Genomic DNA, 26,439 nt, shown 5'->3' with positions numbered 1-26,439 from the left:
GAAACATTTGTACAAAGGTTTTTCCAGCCGGATCGTTCAGCAGACCGGAGAGCTTTCCTGTAGGCCTTGCGAGCCGACCTGAAAGACTCCGAACCAGCCGAACGTCGTCTGTTCCAACTCTTTCTACATTGTTTCCTGAGTTTCGCCAGATCAGAGTTCCACCAAGGGGTTCCTCTTGTGATCTTCACAGACCGTAGAGGGCATGCTTCTTCAAAAGCTTCCATGATGAAGGTCGTTGTAGTATCAACGGCATCATCTAAATCACTTGGAGTGTCAATGGATGGTGAATATCCATGAAATTTGGCTGCAACCAAATCAGTATAAAGATCCCAGTTTGTTGACCGAGGATTCTTGAAACGCAATGTTTGCGAAGTAACATTTAAATGTTCAAAAAAGATGTAGTGATGGTCAGATAAAGATTCTTCATCTGACACATGCCAATTGGTCAGCTCGTGACTAATTCTGCTAGAGCAAAGCGTTGTATCTAACACTTCCTCTCTAGCAGATACCATGAAGGTTGGGCGGTTGCCTATGTTAAGTAATGCAAGATCTGTACTACTTAAGTACTCCATCAAACTGGAGCCTCTCAAGTTAATGTCTGAGCTGCCCCAGATGATATGGTGAGCATTAGCATCACTGCCAACAATTAGCGGAAGGCCTTTTGAAGTGCAGTATGCGATGACTTGTTTGAAAGCATCCGTAGGGGATGGTTCATCATGCGGTAAATACACAGAACAATAGACGTATTTCCTGTAGAGATTTCCAACAGATACATCAATTGTGATAGCACATACATCTCTGGTGGTTAGTTCAGAGATGAGTGTAGGAACTATTGCGTTGTTGACAAACACACAGGCTCTAGGCATGACACGCGAGTTTGCCATTTCATGTTTACTGAAAGTAGCTAACACCGGGTTCACAAGGTTTCCTAGATAGAAATTTCCCTTACGAAAGTAAGGTTCTTGTACCAAGGCCACTTGGGCTGTACCATTTTGCATAAGTCTGCAAAGATTGATCGTTGCTGATCTTTAATGCTGAAGATTGATCTGAGCTATCTTAATCGTAGCCACTACCCAAACTAGGTAAGATTAAACTCTTCGCAACAACAGCGCAACAAAGAACAGTAACAATAAAACCAAATCGGTATCGATTGGAAAACGCCAAAGGCGAGGATACACAGAATACACTGTGTAAATCGCATAATGCGAAACCATATAGGTGAAAATTTAAACTAATTAACAACATCTTCATAATCCCGCCCTTATTTAGCCTCAAGTGAGACTAAAGAAGGGCAGCTGATTGTCTCGGAGAAACACAAGGTCCACTGCACCATTGCTCCGGTTAGCGCAGTAAGGGCTACATACTGTGGAGGGCGCCCTGGTACTCCACAGGCTCCGTTAGCGGTTAGGTTTTTATTAGACCCCCCTAGCCATTCATTCCTAGGCACGGTAAGCATAAAGCCGCATCACACCATGAATTAGGGGTCACCTGTTGGTGGATTCTTACCACCGGAACAGGCGGTCCGTAGTGTTATTCGTAGCCAATTGAGACAATCGCTACCGACACTACACAGCTATCTAGGCTGATCGAGAAAAGAAGTTAATATTGATGATCAACTTCATACGGACTTGAACAGCCGACCTGGACCTCACTAGTTCCTACCTCATGCTTCCACGGATCAAGCGATGACAAAGACCGCCAGCTAAGAGTTATGTGCTTAGCTGGTTGTGCAGCCTGGACACTGTTGTCCTTCTGACTTCAGCTAGATTAAGGAGGTACGGCCCGAGCGTCTGTTCACCAAAGAGGTGCGGCCCAAACAGCGTCTGCTGTGGCATCCAGCTGCTCAGTAAGAAATGCTGCATCACGCCCAACTAAATCCAAGGTGATAGTCCCATCAGCGTGGTTGTCCCAATGTTGGTTGGGACGTTAAACAAAACTGGCATGATGGCCCGCCAGCGAGACAGGAGTATTGGCGCGGGCCCAATAAGCCACCCGTAAAAATGCCCATTACGAATCACATAGAAAAAAATACGACTCGATACAATCGGCCAAGACCCACGCGAGGAAAACAGGACTACGATTGGAAACTTTGAACATGGAATGGCAAGCCATTTGGTTTCGCAGGATGTGACATGTTAATCTACAACGAGTAACCTACCCGCAACTTCGACATTGTGGCGTTGCAGGAACTTTGTTGGACTGGACAGACAGTGTGGAAAAGCGGCTATTGAGCAGCTACCTTCTACCATACCTGTGCCACCAATGAACTCGGAACAGGAGTTGGGTATGATGGTATGTTGAGAGTTAAGGGCCGTTTCTACAGCATTATCAACGTGCACTGTGGGCAGGGAGGGAGACCTGATGACGAGAAAGAAGCGTTCCACGCTCAGTTAGAGCAAACATACGAATGTTGCTCGTCGCATGATATGAAAATCGTTGTCGGCGTCATGAACGAGCAGGTAGGAAGGGAAATGTACAGATCGGTAATCGGACGAATCAGCCTGCACGCCGTATCGAATGATAACGGCCAGCGATACGTAAACTTTGCAGTCCCCGAGGTATGGTGCCCGGAACATTTTCTTCCCCCGCAAAGATATCCATAAAGCCACCTGGAGAACACCCGACCGTCAAACAGAAAACCAAATCGACCACGTTCTAATCGACGGTAAATTCTTCTTGGATACAACCAACGTCCGCACATACCGAAGTGCGAATATAGATTCGGATCACTACCTAGTCGCTGTATGCATGCGCTCAAAACTTTCGAAGTCGAACGCCGCGGCTCAACATCGAGCAGCTGCGTAACGTAGAAGTGGCTCAAGACTACGCGCAGCAGTTAGCAGTGGCCCTACCATCGGAAGAGCAACTTGGCGCAGCCACACTTGAAGATGGCTGGATGGACATCCCGTCTGCCATAGATAGTACCTCGTTTGCACCACTAGGCTTCGCAACTCTGAATCACAGAAACGACTGGTACGACGGCGAATGTGAACAGTTGAAAAACGCGAAGAATGCAGCATTAGCGAGAATGTTGCACCACCGTACGAGACCGAATGAGGCACGTTATAGACAGGCACGGAACAGGCAGAACTCAGTCTTCCGGAAGAAGAAGCGCTAGCATGAAGAAAGATATCGCGAAGAAATGGAAGAGCTGTACCGCGCCAAGGATATACGGAAGTTCTACGAGAAGCTGCACCGCTCACGCTGAAGCTTTGTGCCACAAGCCGACATGTGCCGAGACAATCACGGGAATATTCTCACGAGCGAGCGTGAGGTGGTCGAGAGGTGGCAGCAGCATTACGATGAGCACCTCAATGGCGACGTTGCAAGTACCGAAGGTGGCGTAGTAACAGATCTAGGAGTATGTGCACTGGACGAAAGACTTCCGGCCCCTGACCTCCAAGAGATTGAGGAGGAGGTTGGCCGCTGGAGCAGATCAACTACCAAGTGAGCTTCTAAAATACGGTGGAGAAGCACTTGTGAGAGCACTACGCTGGGTCATTACCAAGATTTGGGAGGAGGAAGTATTACCGGAGAAATGGAAGGTATCGTGTGTCCCAGCTACAAAAACGGCGACAAGTTGGATTGCGGGAACTACCGCGCGATCACACTACTGAGCGCTGCCTACAAGATTCTCTCTAAAATTGTATGCCGCCGTCTATCACCGATTGCAAGAGAGTTCGTGGGGCAATATCAGGCTGGATTTATGGGTGAACGCGCTACAACGGACCAGATGTTTGCCATCCGCCAGGTGTTGCAGAAATGCCGCGAATACAACGTGCCCACACATCACTTGTTCATCGATTTCAAATCGGCGTATGATACAATCGATCGAGACCAGCTATGGCAGAATATGCTCGAATACGGATTCCCGGATAAACTGATACGATTGATCAAGGCGACGATGGATCGAGTGATGTGCGTAGCTCGAGTATCAGGGACACTCTCGGGTTCCTTCGAATCTCGCAGAGGGTTACGGCAAGGTGATGGTCTTTCGTGCTTGCTGTTCAACATTGCTTTGAAGGGTGTAATTAGGAGAGCGGGGATAAACACGAGTGAAACGATTTTTACGAAGTCCGTTCAGCTGCTTGGTTTCACTGATGATATTGATATTATTGCTCGTAAATTTGAGACGATGGCGGACACGTACATCCGACTAAAGAGTAAAGCCAGGCGAATCGGATTAGTCATTAATGTGTCGCAGGCAAATTACAAAAGGCTCCAGGGAGGAAGAATTTGTGTACTTGGGCTCACTGGTGACCGCCGACAACGGAACCAGCTGAGAAATTCAGAGGCGCATTGTGGCAGGAAATCGTGCTTACTTTGGACTCCGCAGAACTCTACGATCGAATAAAGTTCGAATAATCGAATAAAGTTCGCCGCTGATTAGACCGGCAGTCCTCCATGGGCACGAAACATGGACCCTATGTGCAGAGGACCAATGCGCCCTTGGAGTTTTCGAACGAGGTGTTGCGTACCATCTACGGCGGAGTGCAGATGGATGATGGGACTTGGAGAAGGCGAGCTGCATCAGCAGCTCATAGAACCAATCATCGTCCACACCGCGAAAATCTGGAGGCAACGTCATCAGGATGTCGGATAGCAACCCGACTTGAATGGTTGAGAGTCATCCGACCGGTACTAGAAGACGTGGTGCGTGGCGAGCTAGATGGGTCGATCAAGTGGAGGACGATTCGGACCCTTCGCAGAGGGCCGAACTGGAGACACACAACCATGGACCGAGTAGAATGTAGTATACACAATATTGTGCATTTCATACAAAAAAGTTTTTATTACAGGTGAAGGGGGCGAGTGGAAAAAATCGTTAAAATTGACATGCGTAATAAATGGACAGCACACTAGGTAAAATTGTCGATTTGTTTGCCTTGGATCACAATATTCCTTGTCAATTAAGGACAGACTGATCCTAAAATGGCCGCCACAATGGCCGACTTTGGTACCTACTCACGAATTAGAGCGCATAAATCTCTTCGTAAACAAAACCAGCGCATCTGATCTTTTTATTTGAAGCTTACTACGAGTGAGCAAGAACAGAATAATAAAATGCACTGTTGTTTGAAACTTGCTTCTTGAGATTTGTGCATCTGAAGTTCTGTTGCACTGTTGAAGCGGGATTTCAAGTCACGTTTTTAAATAGAGATAAATAAAAAATCATAATTTAAACTATCAATGCCATCGAATCTGTCACGCTGGCACCCTAGCCTACACCGAGAGTGAAACGACAATAAGCAATGGGCCATGAATAGCCATTACCACCCGGCATGCACTTATCCGGCTGTAATCAAGCCCGGTTGTAATGCTGCTGGCACCAGCTACCTCAGCAACTTCCGTACACAATAATAGCTACTCTTTGTTTGACTTCAGCAGAAGCAAAATAGGTTGCAAATGAGGTTAGACCAATACGCTGTTGATCGAACATTAGGGGGCTCGGAAGCGCTCCGAGCTTTTAGGCTTTCCCAATTAGTGGTTTCATTAATTTGCTAGTCGCGACGGCTAATAATTGAATATGGTTTAGTTTTGGAATAACAATTCTGGTAGATTGGGAAAAGTTGTGGAGGAGCTGTTCTATGAATACGTGAGAAAATTTAAATGAATTTTATATCAGATCTCTCTTATGTTGTGGTATTTTAGAAGATTAATCAATAGCCAAAAATTAATTGCAGCTTTCGGAAGAGTAAAAAATTTGACTGTTGTTTCCCATATCGTTTCTTGCAATTGGGTCAAAACTCAAAAATTGACAACTTTGAGAATGAGGAAATACTTGTAAATTTTCATCACACTAAGTCTCGTTCCAAATCTCGTTGAGAAACGCGAGATTTTGGCATTTTTACCAATTTTGTGCAATAAAGCCACAACTCAAAATCAGTCATCTATTTCAATAGTTATTGAAAAATAGTAATCTAAAACTCATGAAACTGATAGTTCTACAGGCCCTGTGCAAGACACAACAATCTAAATGTATATTTGTTAAATGAATAGCTAAATAAGTAAACTTGTAGGAGGTGCTTCAAGATTCCCAATTTTGAACCGCTTTTTCTGAATATTCTTATTTTTTAGTTGCCTATTTCAGGATACTGACGATGTGTTAAAATTAAATATCGTCATCTAAACATACTTCTAAATGTGACATTTCACTCTCGATTGATGTGAAAACCGGTACATGTCTCATCATTATTTTAATTAATCAAGAGAACAATTTACACTGCAAATATAATAAATCGTGTTAAGCTTCTACTTATTTGACACTAGATTATCCAGCCGCCCATCATCAAACTACCGTATTCTAGCTTCCCTGTCCGATAGCCATGGGAAGGTCGTAGAAGTAAACGTTGTCGTACGCTTCCTGCAGTGCGTTTCGCATCTCCTGGGCATGGATCCAGTCACGTGTTTCGCAGACAACTTTAACCTGAAATGAAAAGTTAAACACGGGTATTACCACCGGTCCCGCTTAGCATATTCCTGCTGCGACGAGCTGAGCGTGCACCGCATGCAGAATGACAAATGGTTCCACCTTATTGCTATCCCCGGTCAGTGTTATCTGCCGTAATTCTGCAAAGTGACGTAAGCGACATTGATAGTTTTTGCCCATTTTTTAATTATATTGCATAAAACTCTTGCTCATCCTCTAAGTTTCTTTTCATAGATGATAGATTACGACTTGATCTTGCATTCTAATACAGCAGGCATACCACAGTGTTATTTTTACACCAGATATTATATATAATATACCAAAAAATATCGACATTTTGAATGGCGCTTACGTCACTTTGCAGAATTACGGCAGTTATGTCCACCATTAAATCCTAACTCTTTGAGAGTGGGATCTTCGTGGTGGGTGGGTGCTTGCTGTATCCTTTTGAAACTGTGCACAGTGGTTCGGTTGCTAGAAACTGTTTTACTTATGGAAAATTGAATAGTTCGATAAACGGTCAAACCCGAGCACAGATCAAGTACTGACGATCAAAATGTGATATTGATTTGTTTGTGATAAGAGGTAAAAGTACTGAAAATAATGGCAAAAATTTGTTCTTGAACCATCTAACCAATAGCAAAATGTGATATTTGAGGATCAATCAAATAGCTCATTGCTATTGGTTAGATCTTACCAAGAGCTAAATGTGTTATGATGATGATGTTCCAGGAGTAAAATTGAGATATTATTTTCAGTACTTTTACCTTTTATCTCAAACAAACAAATATCACTTTTTTTTATCTCCGTATCAAAATATGCTATTATTGAGCTATTTTACTCTGCTCGGGAATCCACAGGGGGTGGCCAAAATGTTTGGGATAGGCAACTTTTTTTTCTCTCACAAAAAAGTTCAACATGCTATAACTTTTCATAGAGTCCATTAAAAAATCTCAAATTTTGACTGGTTGTCAACCTATTATATGTGCATCATTGGTACAAATTTGGGCTTGATTGATTGATGTCTTGCAAAGTTAGAATTGTTTGGGTGAAACACTATTCTTTGGACAACTCATTTTTGAGCTGTCATATCCCGGAAACCAGTGAACCGAATTGAATGAAATTTTGAACGTATACTAACACTATGCAAATTCTTCACAAACTATCAAAACATAGGTACTTTTTGAACGTTGAAAAAAGTTATCATGGATTGACATTTTTTCGAAAAAATATATTTTTTTTACATCAGTGTAAATAAATTTTAGTGTTGATATCCAAAGATTTTCCACTTCTGTTCTCAAGTTATCTCTAATCAGTTATATTAGAGACTATTTAGATTGAAGGAAGAACACATTTAGTAATTTTTGTGTGGTATTGTAAATTTGACTTATTCCTCTATATGGGTAAAAATTTCAACCTGGTGTAACTTAATTCGCCATGAGAAAATATTACATTTTATAACGTCGTATTAAATATCAATCTATTGTTAATGAACGTTGAAAAATCATTCAATTCGGTTCACTGGTTTCCGAGATATGACAGTTCAAAAATGGGTTGTCTTAAAAATATTGTTTTACCCGAACGGTTCTAACTTTGCGAAACATCAATCAATCGAGTCCTAATTTGTAACAATGATGCACATATAATAGGTTGACAAACAGTCAAAATTTGAGACTTTTTGATGCACTCTATGAAAAGTTACAGCATGTTGAATTTTTTTGGTAGAGAAAAAAAGTTGCCTATCCCAAACATTTTGGCCATCCCCTGTATGTGTTGACCAGTGATGCCAGTTATACAGATTTATCTGTATTATACAGATTTTTTAGCATCAGTACAGATAGCGTTTAAATGAAATACAGATTTTCCATTTGTATGAGATACAGATTTTTCATTCAAATTTTGTATGGGATACAGATTTTTGAACGAGTGATACAGAAAATCATCTGGCATCTCTGGTGTTGACAATGAGAGGCAATTTCTACAACCAATGCCAAATCAGCAGCTATCTACCAACAAACGGTAAGCCCCCACGACTTGAAGGATAAGTGTTACCAACTCTGGCAGCACTGGTGACGCAGTCTGCTACAATACCCCTCGTTCGAAGCCCCCCTTCAAACCAAGTGACGGCCAAACGTTGCGACATAACTATCTGGTAATCCCACGTCAATGGATTCCAGCGAAACGTCAGCCGGAGCTGAAATCATTTCGCCAGTCAGCAATAACTGATATGAACCCACGTTGAATCAGTCTTCAGAGCATATTTTGTTATTTTTCAAATATTACGTGCTAGTTCCGGCCATGCACTACACCGTTCCGGAAAGTTTGTTGAAATTTGCTGATGAATAATACTAAATTGTAAGCACAAATATGAATTTAATAAACCACTTCCAGCTTCAAGAGTTAAGGCACAGCCAACCAAGTGCATCTCTCTGAAGAGGTCCACACATCGATTTCCAACAAAAGCTTGAATAGTTTACTCCACAGACCGCTGGAATGCCGGAGACGGATCGACACGATTGTAAGGTCTTCCGTCGGTCCAACAATGTTGACAATATGGTATTCTGTCCACGATGTTCCAGTAGTTCCACTATCAGTGCGTTGGAGTGGATGATACTGTAGTCAACTGGAGTTGGGTGTGTGGGAATTGTTTGATTCTGCCACCGATGGATCAACCCGGTCAAATCAGTACCCCGGTGAGCACTCAAGCGGAGTGTCTGCACCCGGATTACCAACCATTGCGAGCAGTGCACCACCCGGTATGACACTACGAACTAGGAACGACCGAGGGTAGTTCTATGAACTAGCACTATCAGAAAACTGAACGGAAGCGTTTGGAGCTGAAGAAGCTTGCTAATATTTGACAGCACGAAGGACGAAATACTCAACAGCTCGAACGAACAACCTGAAGCAGCGGGTGTCAGCAAGGTACAGAACTGGATGCAATCGATGGTCGGCGAGATAAAGAGCCTCTCGATCGCTCAACCGAGCGGAAGGGTAGAAGTAATAGCTACTGGTGCACCTACGTTTGAGATTGTCTCCATTCTGGCCACTTCAGGTGCGAATTTGAGCAGGTTTGACCCAACTTCGTCATCAACTGTCTTTGGATTGCGAAGTAGGCAAGTGGGTTTTTCGACAACAACGATTCCCACAGTGCAGCCAACTCCAGTTGCGCTATTACAGTTAGGCTCAGGTTATCGCTTAGATTATCTAAGTTAGATTTAAACGTCTAGGCAGAAATAGATCCTTACCATCATTCGGGGGCGTTACTGAAATGGTTAGTTAGAGTAGTGGACAGACATTCCAACAGTTTTTAATCTCAGAGTATACAGTTTATGCTAGTTCAACCGGTGGAATATCCGCGAGTCAGAATAACATGCCACGACTTCCAACCCTGTATAATCACAGTCTCCAAGGCTCTCCTACACAATATCAGTGGATGGAGCGTCAGATTATGCCAAAGTATCTCCCGCCTTTCCGTGGGGATTCAGAAGACTGTCCTCTTTTTTACATCGCCTGTGTGAACTTGACGACGGCATACGAATATAGCAACGTCGACAATCTGGCCAGGCTTCAGAAAGCGTTGCAAGGGAAAGCCTTCGAAGCGGTTAAGAGCCGGCTATTACTTCCGGTGTGCGTACCTCAGGTCTTGAACATGCTCTCTACATGCTCTATGGACGACCGGAGCTTATCATCAAAACACTGATGAACAAGGTGCAGTACGTTCAGGCCCCAAAACTGGACAGACTGAACACTTCGATCTCATTTGGCATAACTGTTCAGAATCTGTGTGACCACTTAGAGGTAGAAACGAATGGGTGCCGTCCATGCAAGCTACAAGCAAGCTGTGGTGTAGAAGGTTGTCAACTTAGACATCACCAGTTTTCCATGCTGAGAAACAGAATGAGCCTGCTGCAGTCAAAGTGGAAAAGAAAACAGCTTCTTCTTCTTCTTCTTCTTCTTCTTCTTCTTCTTCTTCTTCTTCTTTATGGTTCGACTTTAAAATTGCGAGAGGGAGGATTAGGCGATCCGTTGGCTGCTAAAACTCGATTAGGCTGGTCGATCTACGGAAATGCCGCCGAGATAAAGACGGCGAATTTCATATACACTAAACTAAGGTCTTTTTTAACACCATGCATAAAAACCGTGTAAATTCGCGAAACCGTGTTAATTTGAGAAACCGTGTAATAAACTACCGTGCCAATTCGGGAACCCGTGTAAAAAAAACTGAAGGATATCGGAAAATATTTGAATTGTCCTCACCTTCAGATATCCGAGGGTTGTTTTAGAAAGTTAATAAGGAAAGGGAGGGGGTAGTAGTAAGGGTTGAATCTAGGGGTTAGTGGGGAAGGGGACAAGGGATGGGTTATGGGGAGCAGAGAGCATACTGTTTCCAAAGAAGATCGCAGATGATATGTTGGGGTGTTCAGGACTATTTAGACGGACGAAGCAAAGGAGACTGTCAACACCCCACATGTTCATGAAACAAGATGGTGTAGAGAAAGATGTTCCAGGACACCCAAGAACTTTCGCGAGTAAAGACTTTAATATATACATATATGAATCGTAATCGATTGATTGTAGTTACATTACTGATGCGGTGCAATATCCTACAGGTCTATGGAACATTGTTCTGTAAATAAATAATTTTTAAACATGACCTTCAATTTTGACCTCCACGAGCTTCCGCGAGTGAAGGCCTGAAGATCTACAAACATTGCCAATGATTTCTTTCTGCATTACTGATGCGTTGTAACATCCCAGAGGTCCATTGATTATTGTACTGATAAGTATTCATTTCCAATGATATGCTAGGTCTTCCATGAACTTCCGCGAGTTAAGGCCTTAATATCTACAAGCGTACTCAATGGATTCTTCTTACATGACTGATACGATACAACATGCTACAGATCCACGGACCATGGCTCTGTAGAGAACTACTTTCCAAAGATGATCTAGGTCCTCCAAGAACTCCCACGAGTAAAGGCCTTAAGATCAACAAGCGTAATCAATGGTATGTTGTTTCATTACTGATACGTTGTAACATCCTACAGGTCCATGAACTATTTTCTATAAGGAACTAATTTTCATAGATGATCTAGATTCTCCAAGAACTTCCTCGAGTATAGACTTGAAGATCTACAAGCGTTATCAATGGTTTTTTTTGTCATATCACTGATACAGTGTAGCGTTCTACAGGTCCAGGGACACAGTTCTGTTGAGAAATAATATCCAAAGATCTTCTAGGTCCTCAAGGAACTTCATGAGTAAAAGCCTTAAGATCTACAAGTGTAATCAATGAATTGCTCTCACATAACTTATACGGTGCAAGATCATACAGGACCATGGAGCATTGAGCTAAATAGAACAAATCTCCAAAGATATTCTGTCCTCCAAGAACTTCCGCGAGTAGAGGCCGTAAGATCTACAAGGGCAATCTATGGATTTTCAGAATCTATGACACAAGGTCGAAGGACAAAAGGTTGAAGGACAATAGGTCGAATGAGTAAAAGGTCGAAGGGACAAAAGGACGAATGGACAAAAGGTCGAATGGGACAAAAGGTCGAAAGGGACAAAAGGTCGAATGAGACAAAAGATCGAATGGACAAAAGGTTACATAGACAAAAGACCTTTTTTTTTATTCTTCAACCGCTTAGCCTAATTAACAGCTCCTTTGTCCACTAGAGCACCACGTGAGCGATTCCAATTGGAAGCCGTACTTAGACTTTGTACAGCGCCTAAATGTTTTCTATTCTAATTGTACTATATCGAACTGGTTGCCGTTGCGGTGCTTTCACTTTCTTCCCTACCATGGTAGAATAATGAGCACGAGAATATTGATGTGTGGCTGTTGGTTGTTCCTTTTTGCAGTCTGATTGGGGTCCATTATGAGGCGCTGTTCGCCGATGTCCATGTATCCGGGTCCGTTTGAGCCATGGGGGCTCAGAAGACGGTCAATGTCAGCTGGGGAAAGAGTACTGGGGCTGGGATCGAACCCATGACCATCTGCTTAAGTAAAGTTATGGCCGTCTAATAGTGAAGAGACGGCTGGAAGATTAGTCCGCAGAAGATGGTCGAAGGCCAGTAAAATCGACCGAAACGTCCGGACAGTCTTCGATAAAAATAATAGAACCAGTGGTTCCAAAATTATTCAACAACTTCATAAAAACAATATTGAAAGATATGATAGGAAAGATAGGATAGAAATAATAGAAAGTGATGTTATTCATTGAAGTTCAATGTGGACAACAATATACCTTAAAAGAGCATCCTATGGTTAGAAGAAGGATGAAATATTGTCATTTGAAACTCCAATCATTACCGCGATTTTACCCCCCTAAGATGCTAGTTTTCTCGCACCACGGTGGCATTGTGCACGCTCAGCGTATCTGTCTAGGCTGGATCATATCGACCCCAACATTCTACTAGGGTTAATAAAGCCAAACAGTCTATGAATTGGGGAAGGACAAATCTGTGGGTATTATATGAGCAAACAAAATGAAAATATTTGCTTATACAGTGCAATTCGTAGGAACTATCTATCATTCCAAGAGAGGATGATCACTAAGCACAAACTGAGACGAGACTCGCGAAGAGGAAAAAAAGCAACGTCAAGTGTAGCTCAACTGAGCTGTCAGTTGTAGCCCGTTTGATTACGTTACCTAAAACGAGGAAAGTATTGCTATCCGAGATAAATTCTGAGCCAAAATTCATTCCGAGCATCATTTTGTTCTCCTGTACTGTCAAAAATAAATTGAAAACAAAATATTCCAATGATTATTTTGCTTGGCGATTGTTGGCGATGCAAAATTTCACATCAACATGATTTTGTGCGTGAATGGGATTCAGTCACACTGCATGTGAGGTGATGCGGTCACGTACGTGTTTGAACCACCAGCCCAAAACATAATGTCAACACAGATAGGAAGAAGAAAAAAATAACAAAGTTGAGAAAAAGAAGACCGTCTTCGCGAGTCTCGTCTCAGAGCACAAATAGTCAATGAATATTTCTGCAGTAAAGCTAGGAAGAATAGCTATTGAATAAAATAAGGCAAAATGTCTGATTGAAATATAAGCATCTAAAGAGTCAATAATTATTTCAGTAACAAAACTTAAGAGAACAGCCTTCCTAAACAAAAAATCTAACTAAATTGCCATTAAATACTACATCAACACAACTTGAAAGAACAGCCTATAAACGAAAGAAGGAAAAATTTCCATGGAAATGTAAGTAGCTAAAACCCATACGATTTCTTTAACAGCACTACATATAATGTTCTCTCAATGAGTAACAAGCGTTTTCTATTCTTATAAGTGAGACACACCAGATTGTAACTTGGTCTACTAAAATTTTTGTTCAGCCGACCTTTTGTCCCATTCGACCTTTTGATCATTCGACCTTTTGTTCCATTCGACCTTTTGTCCCATTCGAACTTTTGTCCCATTCGACCTTTTTTCCCATTCGACCTTTTTTCCCATTCGAAATTTTGTCCTTCGACTTTTTGTCCTTCGACCTTCTGTGCTAAAGCCTGGGTATGTGAGTGTCAAGGACAGGATACAAGTGAACAAGAGCTTCATAATCTGGTGAAGCAGCATTTCTCCATGGAAAGCGTAGGTGTTTCAATAGATCGACATTCCAAGCTAAAAATCTCACAGATGGCTCTTTTTTGTGTGGTAGTAAAATCAAATTTTCTCGATGAAGAAACTGTTCCGGGACATAAAGCAAACACAAACGTTGCTTTTCCAAACCATTCGTGAATTCCATTCACTAACTTTTCACAAAACTATCCCGTTTTCTAACAATTAACGTTTTTCGAGATTTTTCCATACGATTTGACAGTTCTTGACTACCATGCTCCCGGCGTGAGCTCGAGGTGAGAATTTGAGAGAGTTGAGAACCGAGAGCAGCACAGACGATGCATTGAATGGTGTCACCGCCGGGCTGTCAGCGCTGGAAACTAGATGCTATAAAAGTTCTTGCATGCAATTTTTACTGCTGGCGCTAACGCCGCTCAGCACTAAAGTGCATAATTTCCAGACTACACCAAAAATGTGTAACCCTTGCACATTCACAAAATCATCTCCTGTTTCCGCAAAATCGTTAAATTCGCAAAAATGTTTGTACAGCAATCTAGCTAGGTTTACTAGTGACCTTGGAAAACAAAAAAAATATCGACATTTCGCATCTAGACGAGTGCACGAGCTGTTTTTGAGAATGTGTAACTGTAATACATTTTTGTGTGGTCTGGAAATTATGCACTTATGAGTAGGGCTTACACATTTTAGTGCTGAGCGGTTTTACTGTGCTGGCGCCAACTGAGAGCAATCAATAAAAATGTAAACAGCAATCATTCTATTGGCAAAGGTCCGTGTAGAACAAACCGCGTTCAATTTTTCAATAGCCTGCCTATGGTTGGAGTGCTTCGAGCGGAAAATGATCAGGGATGTAGAGCTACGAGTCAGCTACAGCGTCATTTCGATGAATACTAGAAGAACGACTATATTCACGAAGCGACTCCTAAAGAGCTGAAGTCTACTGATCCCAAAAAGGTGTGGTATCGATCGCTAGGAGCAGCATGCTTTCGAAAGGTCCGGATATATTGGTACCATTTGCAGCAGTGCTCTGCGGGTTTCGGGAACATGCAGTGCCAATATGTGGAAATCTCAAGCAAATGCTTCAACATTTCAGGATCTGTCAACAAGATATCAATTGCCTACGGTTCCTGTATCGCGAGCAACCATCACAACCAGTCAAGGTTTTCGTCTTATAGACGTCGGAAATTTGGGTGCTAGATGTTCTCCTAGCCAAGTCCAGTTTATAAAACGAACTTCCAGCTAACAAACACAAACGGTCTTCAAAGAACGCCGAATTTACCGGTGAACTTTTACGGTCGTAAAGCATGAAACATTGAAAAGGCAGACTGAAAATCTCGCGGAGTTTTTCAGCGCGAATAGCTGCGGATAATTCTTGGTAGGAAACCATAAAATAGTGCGTGGCACAGACTCATGACGCAAAGGCTACATACTTTATCCAGTGACCTCTACATATCAGTCCCAATCACCTCAAATCTTCATTCTCCGTTCCTCAACCTGAACCACTGTGCTATAGAAAGCTTACCATCGTAGATGCAAGATAAAACTTTATGTCTCACGTTTACCCCATAGAAGCAGTAGCTTTCCACCCCCATCCCATCGCAACCACTGACTGGATGCAAGTCCCAGTCTCATGTCACATCACCAACTTTGTCTGCCCGTCCAGTTACAGCACAAACCCCTTTTCTCGTACGGCATGACTTACCTCAACGCTGTGGATGTCTCGTATGAACGCACGTTCGTGCATTATATCCTTAATGGAAACACCAAGTTTGGCCAATAAGTTACACAGCTTCGATACACCGCCCGGACCATCGCTGACCGTTACCGTGAATCTGCACAGAACCACACCACAGAAATAAATGGGAAAAGAAAACCATCATCGCATTCATCGTAACGTAACGTGCAGTCAGTGTAACTGTGGGTGCATTAATGTTGTTATCGAATTACCTACCTCTGCAACCGACCATCTGCCGCCAGGCCACGCTCAAGGCACCGACCAAAAATTGTGGTGTCAATGTTACCGCCGCATATCAGGAGGACGACCCTGGCAAAATAAAACAGGTTTAAGGCTACTTTTGTAAATCGGATTATGTGAAATAAATCGGTCAGGTATGGACCATGAGATGAAAATGTGTTTATTTCATGTTTGTGTTTCATTTAATGTACATATCCAAAAGAACTTCCACTGACTATATAGGTGCACAGTTATGTTTCAGCAGGCTTTGCGATACTTTATTTGATTATTTTCAGTTATTACCTCTTAACACAATGCACGGATGCAGCAGATAAATTTTGCAATTTTTAAAAGTTCAATGGAAGCGAAAAAGCCTCTGTAGGAACAAGTACAGAGAACTACCTACGTCATCTATCTTTTTGTCCCAAATCGCATCAAATCATCCTAAGGCTCAGTCGTATTCCTACTGTGCCCATCTTGATGGTACCTTTCCGAAATCCATTTCTCGTTCCATGAGATGGCATGTAGTTTATTTAGACTTAATCAAACAGACGTGGAATTATTACCTCTCGGCACAATTGCACGTTGTAATTGGGTAGCCCTATTTACTCCACATGTTTTGAATTGTAGCCATCAGACATTAATATGCTTTTCAAGATTTCCTGATTCTCTAACAATTATCTATTTGTACACTACAGAAAAGTTTTAGTGCACGGGATGAAGGTTGTCGAAATGATTTTTCTAGGAGGGACAAGGTACTGAATGAAAAAAAAGGTGGAAAGTGGGGAGCCTTTTTCTTCTCTAAACATTGGGAAAATAATCTGCTTAAGAGACTCCTGGATAAGAAGGTCCAGGTAATGTGGGGTTGGGGACCGCCTTCTTCACCCAAAGTAAAAGCTAGAGGACTACTATTTTCCCGATCTACAGAAAAAAAATTCCCATTGCCATCAAACCCTTCGTCTCTCCGGAACTACCAAGGGCAAGGAGGCATTGCTTCAAAGAGGAACTAGTGCACATCGCACTCTCAAGGTCAGTGCGCAGTCTGCCAACAGCAACGAACATCGATGACACGCTTTGGGGAGTCCATCGAGGTACCATGCAGGTGCTTAGCCAGTTTCACACGTGGACCTTTGTCCTCGGAAGGCAGGCAGGGTCAACCACCTCGCCCGTGACCAACTGTTCTGCAAGCACCAAAAGCTGATACTTGCGTGTAACTCGATTTGATCTGCTGAAGTCTCTGGCCGTTCGTTAACGGAGCCTGTGGGGTACCTAAATAGGTACCTTCAACAGTATTTTGTCTCTAACCGCGTTAATGCAGGGTTCTGGACATTCTTTCCCGTACTTCTTGGAAAATCAACAAAATGGTAGTGGCGAGGTCGAACCCCTTTGCAAGAAGCATTTGGAAACCGTCTATGTAAGGCTGGGAATATTGCGCAATTCAGATTGTGATTCACTAGCCTTTGCCCAGCAACTCCTATCCCTTCGCGTGGTACCGGCTGGAAATTACGAGCGACCTTAGGGAAGTTCGGGTAACAAATTCCGGTGGGGACTTTGGTCGTAGGCTGACAGGAAAGGGGGAGGGGGGTTCACTTCTGCAAATCTGAGCGTCTGATCCCCATGTTAGGGGCAGCTGATCAACGTCCAAGTGCCAGGGAAGGACGCTTACCTCAACTGTGCAATATAGTACTAGGAAAGTAGAGGATTCTTGTCCGGCCCTAAGAACCACCGGTATAAAAACATTGTAACGGAAAATCCGCAACAGAATAATACGAACCGAGACCAACAGCAACGAATCCAGCGTACAAAAAGGACTTGCGATTGGAAACTCGATACGTGGAACTGCCGATCTCTCAACTTCATTGGGAGCATCCGCATACTCGCTGATCTACTGAAGGATTACGGGTTTGGCATCGTAGCGCTACAGGAGGTGTGTTGGACAGGATCCATGGTGCGAACGTTTAACCGTTATGTGTCCGACAAACTTTTCGCTTTTTTCTACACCGTGCTTTTTAAATGGGCGCTGGGTACCCGGGTACCCTGTCAGCCACATAAGCGTTAAAGGAAATCATACCATCTATCAGAGCTGCGGCAACACAAGCGAGCTGTGAACAGCTTTCATCGTGATGGGTGATATGCAGAGGCGCGTGATCGGTTGGTGGCCGATCGACGAAAGTATGTGTAGGTTGAGGATCAAAGGCCGATCCTTCAACTTCAGCATAATAAACTTGCACAGTCCGCATTCAGGATACACAGATTATGGGACGCATTTTACGCGAAGCTCGAACACGAGTACGACCGCTGCCCAAGCCACGACGTCAAGGTCATCATAGGAGATCTAAACGCTCAGGTAGGCCAGAAGGAAGAATTCAAACCGACGATTGAAAAGTTCAGTGCCCACCAAAAGACGAACGAAAACGGAATACGACTCATTGATTTCGCTGCCTCCAAAAATATGGCCATACGTAGCACCTTTTTCCATCAAAGCCATATCGTTACACCTGGAGATCACCCAAGCAGACGGAATCTCAAATCGACCACGTTCTGATTGACGGAAGGCACTTCTCCGACATTATCGACGTTAGGACCTATCGTTGCACCAACATCGACTCCGACCAGTACCTAGTAATGTTAAAACTGCGCTCAAAACTCTCCGTCATAAACAATGTACGGTACTGACGACCGCCAAAAAAAAAAAAACAAGCATTTAGATTGGAACGCCCGAAGAAAATCTAAAAAAAAAATACTTAAGTAAATCAAAGGAACTTCAGAGAAACTAATAAAGAAATCTTTGGAAAACTCCTGAAGGAAGTTTGGGAGGCTTTTCAAAAGGCCTCTTTGAAGGAATTTCTTTAGAGTTTTGAATAAAACCTTGGTAGAATTCTTAAAGCGATCCCTGGAAAAAGCCCCATAATAATCCTCTGTGGAGCATATTCTGATTTATCGACCGACCATATTCTATTAATAACTTGATGATTTTGTGGCTATATCGGTCTCTTTCTACTCATAGTATAAGGGAGTAGAGATCAAAGTTTATAATGAAATGATAGATATGATAGAATTCGCTAGGTAGCGAACAAGTGTGGACATTTTTATAGAAGGTGAAATTAGGCAAGTAGGCCATGTATTGAACGAATACATCGAATGCGTGAAACTTCTGCCATGCGACCTGTGCTTTTAAACAGATCGGCTTGGTTGGTAGTTCATACCACCTTACACGGTGTGTCTGGTTGAACAAATTTATTACAAAAAAATGGGCATCGCTTATTTTTACGCTACGTGAAAGTTGACGCTACCAGCTTCCATTCAAGCCCAACATCGAAATATTCCATCGGGGGAACTTTTTCATACAAAAATTGGGTATGTTTGTTAAGTAGAAATAGGGATTAATTTGGAACCGTGCATTTTGTATGGGGAAAAACAGTATTCTGAAAAAGTTGTTCGGGATCCTTCGGTAGATTTTTTTGAGGGACCCTGCAAATGAAAGCTGAAAGCCTCTATTTTTGAATAGCGAAAAGTTTGACGATGCCCATTTTTTTGTTATAAACTTTTCCCATACACACGCCGTGGCCTTACCAAGACTGGCAAAAGTTTCAGGAGTGCGAATTCCGAAAAAGCTACCGATCGATAGAATTTGTGATGAAAACAGAACAATGCATAGGCAGTCGGAAGCCTGAAACTTTTGCCAGTCTTGGTAAGGTGGTATGAACTACCAACCAAGCCGATCTGTTTAAAAGCACAGGTCGCACGGCAGAAGTTTCACGCATTCGATGTATTCGTTCAATACATGGCCTACTTGCCTAATTTCACCTTCTATAAAAAATTTCACCCTTGTTTACTACCTAGCGAATTCTATCATATCTATCATTTCATTATCCACTTTGATCTCTACTCCCTTATACTATGAGTAGAAACCCAACTAACATTTATTGTGGATGTAAACGTCAACAAAGCGTCCTCAATACGGCTTCATGCTGAGTTACTGTGTTGTACATATGGACGGAAGATTCTATGCAAACCCTATACCAATGAATCTGGCGAACTTAATCCACATGTATATGCTGAGAGAGCAACTTCTTTGCCACAAAGTCATAGCTCTTTTCTCGGCTCCTATGTAACCACTGACTGAATAACATCTTGAGAAGGCGCTTTTTCAGCCTTTTCGCAGTAGTTAAATAATAGTTATACGGCATCCCCAGATTAATCGAATAAATATAATATGGTTATGGATACCGTGATGCAATACATGTGGAACTGAAACTAATGCTTTTGAAATTGAATAATTCAGTAACAAATTTTGAAAACGACGTATAATCAATGCTACACCATTGATTATACGTCGTTTTCAAAATTTGTTACTGAATTGAAGTACTTGCCACTACTTGGAATCGAACTCCCGATCTTCGTATCCACTGGTCCCGATGATGTCCTCGCTGCCACATTGATATACAGTATCGGACAATAAAAATGCACCAAAGCCGTTTTCCCATACAAAATAGTCAACTTCCGATTGCCATATCTCAGTTATTTCTCAACCGATTGTTTTCATTTTTCTGTGACGAACTACAAAACATTTCAATTCTCAAAAACTATTGAAAAAGTTCGGTGATAACTATTGATACAAAAGTTACAGATAGGTTGAATTTTGACAATAAAAATGCACCAAGTCAAAAAGTTTCACAGCAAAAAATGGTCACGTCATATCATATTGGTGTCTTCGGCAAATATGTTTCTTGTGTGATGACGAATACTTTTGCTGAAGAGACGAACTTGTTATGACTTCAATATTTTTTGTTATACAACTTTTTGTCTTGGTGCATTTTTATTGTCAAAATTCAACCTATCTGTAACTTTTGTATCAATAGTTATCACCGAACTTTTTCAATAGTTTTTGAGAATTGAAATGTTTTGTAGTTCGTCACAGAAAAATGGAAACAATCGGTTGAGAAATAACTGAGATATGGCAATCTGAAGTTGACTATTTTGTATGGAAAAACGGCTTTGGTGCATTTTTATTGTCCGATACTGTATATAAATAGCATAGAAAATAGCCCGTTTTGTTTTACTCCAGACAAGGCTTCATAATTGTGCCACAAGAAACCTTACCCAACTTCATCTTGCTGCAAAAGCTTGTGAAACGTCAAACGCAATAATGTTTACATTGAACAAGCTGTGTGGTTGCGCCAACAGATTCCTCTCCTCAGCTTCTAGCTGAAAGAGTGTTCTTTAAACGGCTACGAAGCGCTGCTGTTTTGTGTTTTGGCAACATTACAAAACGTACTGTAGGGGAGACTGAGGAGACCTGATCCCTGGGGAGACTTGTTCCCCCCATATTTGCTCGGAATCAAAAACATTTTTCTTCTAGCATAATTTTTCCAAAACTGCTCCTGGACAAACGACTATGTTTTGGCTACAAGTGATTTCGGTTGTACATTGCATTATTTTTTAACGGCTGATGGTTTGTTTTCAGTCCTTCAGAAATCTTTTAGGCGATTCCGAAAAATCTCAATAACTTTGTGAAAATTAAACCAAATCTTGTCAAAATTTCACTGCACATAGTTGAAATAGAATACTTTCAAACTTATTTATCCAAATAAGGCTGTTGTTAACATATTTTAATTGATTCAGCTTAGTATACACAACAGTGACATGGGGAGACTTGATCCCTCGAGGATTACACACACATTATACATGTGAAAAATAAAATTCTATTCGGAAGCCTCTATGTACTTTGAATTCTAGTCTATTCAACGATGAAATGTGTCAGATAATTATAATTTTAGTACAAACCCCCTTTTAGATCAAGTCTCCCCATTTTGAAAATACGGCATATCTTTAAAAATTTAAGGAAATCTTACAATTTCAAGCACTCCATATTAATCGAAAATACAAGAAAACTCGAAAAGAAAATGAATAGGAAGACTCTGGAATTATTTTTCCTTTAAATAAACCATGTGCTCAAAGGGGGATCAAGTGTCACCCATTTTTGAAAAATACATCATAAGACATGCCTTCATAGAAACACAGTTTTGAAAACTTTAACAATAATTTAAAGGCCTTCTGTTGTGTATTAACTTGCAATAGATGTTTGCCTGCCATTTTATACGGAAATCGGATCTAATATTGTGTTTTTTTCTTAAAGTTTCAGGTAAATTAAGAAAAAGGGATTAAGTCTCCCCAGTCTCCCCTATAAAAGCAGCTGTTGTAGTGTCTGGGACTCTTACTCGATTTTCACATCTTCCGGCATTGAATTATGGTGAATATAAAACGAAGCCACACATTGAATTTTCAAAAGCACAAATCTGGAGAACCAAGTATCGCACTAAGCTAAGAAGTTGATCGATTGGTCACCACCAGCGGGTAACCAATCGATCAACTTTTCAACTCGATGCGATGTTTGGTCCCTCAGATTTGTGCTTTCGAAAATTCAAGATGTGGCTTCGTTCTATATTCACCTTAAAGTGCAATAAAAGCAACCCAAATAATTTCACAGCACAGAGATGGATAGCTGTAAAGAATTTGAGTAGTAGCTATACATCCCGCTTAACCTTCCTTAGTTCCTAAAAAAAAGTTACAAATAAGACCCTGGGGTCATTTTTGACCCCAAACTTTGAACGGCTCTCAAAAATCAGTGGCTGGGCCGATTTTGATTTTCTTTGGCCCAAATGAAAGCCACACATGTCTAGTTTTCAAAACCCCCGGAGAGTTCCGGATTTGGTCACTGTGGCCACCGGGAACCTGCTTCAACTGAAAAATGCTGCTTTAGAGACCCTAACTTTGGCAAGCTATAACTTTGCAACCGAACAAGTAATCAGGACCATTCAAGAATCGTTGGAAAGGTGTTCACGTGGACTTTGATTAAAGACATTAATACTGACTACTTCTTAAGAACCGGTTCCGGAAATCCGGAACATCCGGAAAGTAATGTTTTTCACGATAATGTGCTAGAAAGCACATTCATATTATTTACAGGATAGAAGTTTTTGCATCAAACTTCTTTAGGCCATAATACAATCTGTCGAGAACTATTTCTGTATGTTTCTGGTTATGTCCCGTCCTTCTGGAACCGGTTCCAGGGATCCCACAAGATGGCCAACGAGTTGACTGTAACGAAATTGAATGGTTTTCCGCGCTAAATACATCTGCGTTGGTTAACTCATGATGAAATCTCAATAATTTTACATGCTCCATATTGTTGTGATATGTAAAAATATTGTTGGACATTGTGGTCTTATGTGGCCACCGGAGTGACCACCGGAGAAACCCGTATTGAGGGACTTCCATGTTTTTGCAACAAAGATAGGCATTCGACGGCTCTAACTTCATGATTTTTCATGGCCATGTGGCTTCTGGCATTAAATAGAAGAATTGACCATTCTGGTCTGTTTTAGCCACCGGTGTGACCACCGGAGAAATCCGAATTGAGGGAGTTTCATGTTATTGCAACAAAGATAGGCATTCGACGGCTCTAACTTCATGATTTTTCATGGCCATGTGGCTTCTGGTATTAAATAGAACAATTGAATATTCTGGTTCGCTTTGGCCACCGGAGTGACCACCGGTGAAATTCGTATTGAGGGAGTTTCATGTTTTTGCAACAAATATAGGCATTCAAAGGTTCTAACTTCATGATTTTTCATGGACATGTTGCTTCTGGTATTAAATAGAACAATTGAATATTCTGGTTCGCTTTGGCCACCGGAGTGACCACCGGTGAAATTCGTGTTGAGGGAGTTTCATGTTTTTGCAACAAAGATAGGCATTCGACGGTGCTAACTTCATGATTTTTCGTGGCCATGTGGAATCTGGCATTGAAAAGAAGAATTAACCATTCTGGTCTGTTTTGGCCACCGGAGTGACCACCGGAGAAACCCGTATTGAGGGAGTTTCATGTTTTTGCAACAAAGGTAGGCATTCGACGGCTCTAACTTCATGATTTTTCATGGCCATGTGGCTTCTGGCATTGAAAAGAAGAATTGACCACAATAGTCTGTTTTGGCCACCAGAGTGACCACCGGAGAAACTCGTATTGAGGAAGTTCCATGTTTTTGCAACAAAGATAGGCATTCGAAGGCTCTAACTTCGTGATTTTTCATGACCATGTGGCTTTTGGCATTAAAAAGAAAAATTGACCATTCTGGTCCGTTTTGGCACTGGCTCGGTCCACGGCGACGGCGATGACGTCAACGAAGTGATGATGAAGAATAAATTAACGACAGTTTGGTTTGAGGGAGACCACGCAAAGTAGTTGGAACGAAACGAGGATAATGATCGAGCATATGATGATGAGGATCAACAACGGGGCGTAAGAAATTTTTTAGGGGTTACCAATCGTGATGTTGTCAGAGGCGTAGCTGGATGTTCATCATACGGTATTTATTTATCGGCGCAAATATTGTGTATACGCCAGTTGTGGAAATTTTACTATACTGTTGTTGAAAGCTTTATTGAATTAAGGCTCTGATTCATTTGACGGGCTTTGTGGTTTAATGTTTAATGTTCCTGATTACTCCTGAGCACTGGGTTTTATCCCTGGCCCTGGCCAGTCTCTTTCAACTTATTTTATAACTTTGTATATACAGTCGAGACTCTTATAAGATCACAGGTCGGGGGGCGCAATAGGAATCCGCTTAATAGGAGACTAAGAGCTTATGGGATTTCGGTCTTTTGGGGGTATGGCCTATTATCTCGGGTGTGTTAAGAGTTAGCGCAATACTTTCTTCGGAAAAGTTTTAAAGCTTGACAAGATCTACCATTTAGATCTTTGGTTCATAGGATTAGTTGGCAACTTGGTCGCTAGAGGGACCATCAACAGTTTGATGCTAAATTGCACTACAGAAACCATATCAGGTTGTCAAGAAAACGTTACGATATGCGACAGCTCAAGACCCTGATAATTTGGAAGGATAGTGTCTTCGGAAAAGTTGTTGGGTACGCCAATAACTTACTGACGATGAGTTGCGAAGTTCAAAATTCCTCCACTGGGCGGCGCTAGTGAATATGCAAATTTTAGAAATTTCATATTTCAGAATCCTGATAACTTACGAAGTTGGTGTCTTCAGCAAAGTTGATCAGTATGAATCAAATAAACTTACATGAAAATAAAAACTTGTTTCGCAATTCTGCCACTAGGCGGCGCTAGTGAACATGCAAATTTTAGAAAACTTATAGCTCAGAATCCTGATAACTTAGAAAGTTGATGTCTTCGGCAAAGTTGAGCAGTATGACATAAACTTACATAAAAATAAACACATGTTTCAAAATTCTGCCACTAGGTGGCGTTTACCGGTTTTTTCGTCTTTTTCCGACTTTTTTGGAGTTTTTCGGCTTGGCAAAACTAGTGTCGCTCCCCTCGATAACTTATTAAGTTGGTGTCTTTGGAAAAGTTAATCAGTATGACATAAACTTTCATAACAATAAACACTTGTTTCGCAATTCTGCCACTAGGCGAAGCTAGTGACCATGCAAATTTTAGAAATCTCATAACTCAGAATCCTGATAACTTAGAAAGTTGGTGTCTTCGACAAAGTTGATCAGTTTGACATAAACTAACATAAAAATAAACACTTGTTTCGCAATTCTGCCACTAGGCGGCGCTAGTGAACATGCAAATTTTAGAAAACTCATAGCTCAGAATCCTTATAACTTAGAAAGATTGTGTCTTCGGCAAAGTTGATCAGTATGACATAAACTTACGTAAAAATAAACACTTGTTTCAAAATTCTGCCACAAGGCGGCCTTTACCGGTTTTTATTCGACTTTTTTTGAAGTTTTTCGGCTCAGCAAAACTAGTGTCGCTCCCCCCGATAACTAAGAAAGTTGGTGTCTTCAGCAAAATTGACCAGTATGACATAGACTTACATAAAAGGGAAACCTTGTTTCGCAATTCTGCCATTAGGTGGCGCTAGTGAACCTTCAAATTTTAGAAATTGTATAGCTCAGAACCCTAATAACTTAGGAAGATGGTGTCTTCGGCAAAGTTGATCAGTATGACATAGACTTGCACAAAATGGGACACTTGTGTCAGAATTCTGCCTCTACGTGGCAACAGTAAACACGCAAATTTTAAAAATCTCATAGCTCAGAATTCTGCAATCTTGGAGAGACTGTATTCTTCATTGATGAGATACTTGGTTTGAAATTCTGCCCCTGGGCAGCATGCACATTTTATTAATTGTATACCTTGATGTCAGTCGGACTCGAAAGGAATCCTCCGTGGAATTTTTAAGAGTATGCCAGTTGAAACTACTAGACGAATTAATTTAATTAAAAAAATTAAAGAATTGCGAAATGTTCATAAAACTCACTAAATGGATAATATTTGTGACTGAATTCCTCGATTGCAGAACTTGATAATTCCCTAATTCAAGTGAAACATTGTTTGTCTTCCTCAAGAAAGCCCTTCTCCTACCAACTAAGACAACTTTTCATTCTGAAAAAGCTGACTTCAGGTAAGTATAAGAAA

At 41.6% G+C, this 26,439-nt stretch overlaps 1 protein-coding gene across 2 annotated transcripts in view; it reads right to left on the bottom strand.

Moving 5' to 3' along the window:
* Positions 1-6,178: 6,178 nt before the first annotated feature.
* LOC109426656 (L-threonine ammonia-lyase) overlaps positions 6,179-26,439 on the bottom strand; it is a 43,793-nt gene continuing 23,532 nt past the window's right edge. For both annotated transcript variants that reach the window (XM_029863133.2, XM_062857079.1), the window contains exons 7-9: positions 15,975-16,067; positions 15,726-15,855; positions 6,179-6,427 (exon numbers count right to left, since the gene is read on the bottom strand). In XM_029863133.2, coding sequence (XP_029718993.1) covers positions 6,305-6,427; positions 15,726-15,855; positions 15,975-16,067 — 346 coding nt within the window. In that variant the 3' untranslated portion in view covers positions 6,179-6,304. The remainder of the gene's footprint in view (positions 6,428-15,725; positions 15,856-15,974; positions 16,068-26,439) is intronic.

This window comes from Aedes albopictus, chromosome 3 (genome assembly GCF_035046485.1).
Source record: "Aedes albopictus strain Foshan chromosome 3, AalbF5, whole genome shotgun sequence".
Classification (NCBI taxonomy): Eukaryota; Metazoa; Arthropoda; class Insecta; order Diptera; family Culicidae; genus Aedes; species Aedes albopictus.
The sequence above is the reverse complement of the archived record's forward strand: the minus strand, read 5'-3'. Positions and strand labels throughout refer to the sequence as shown.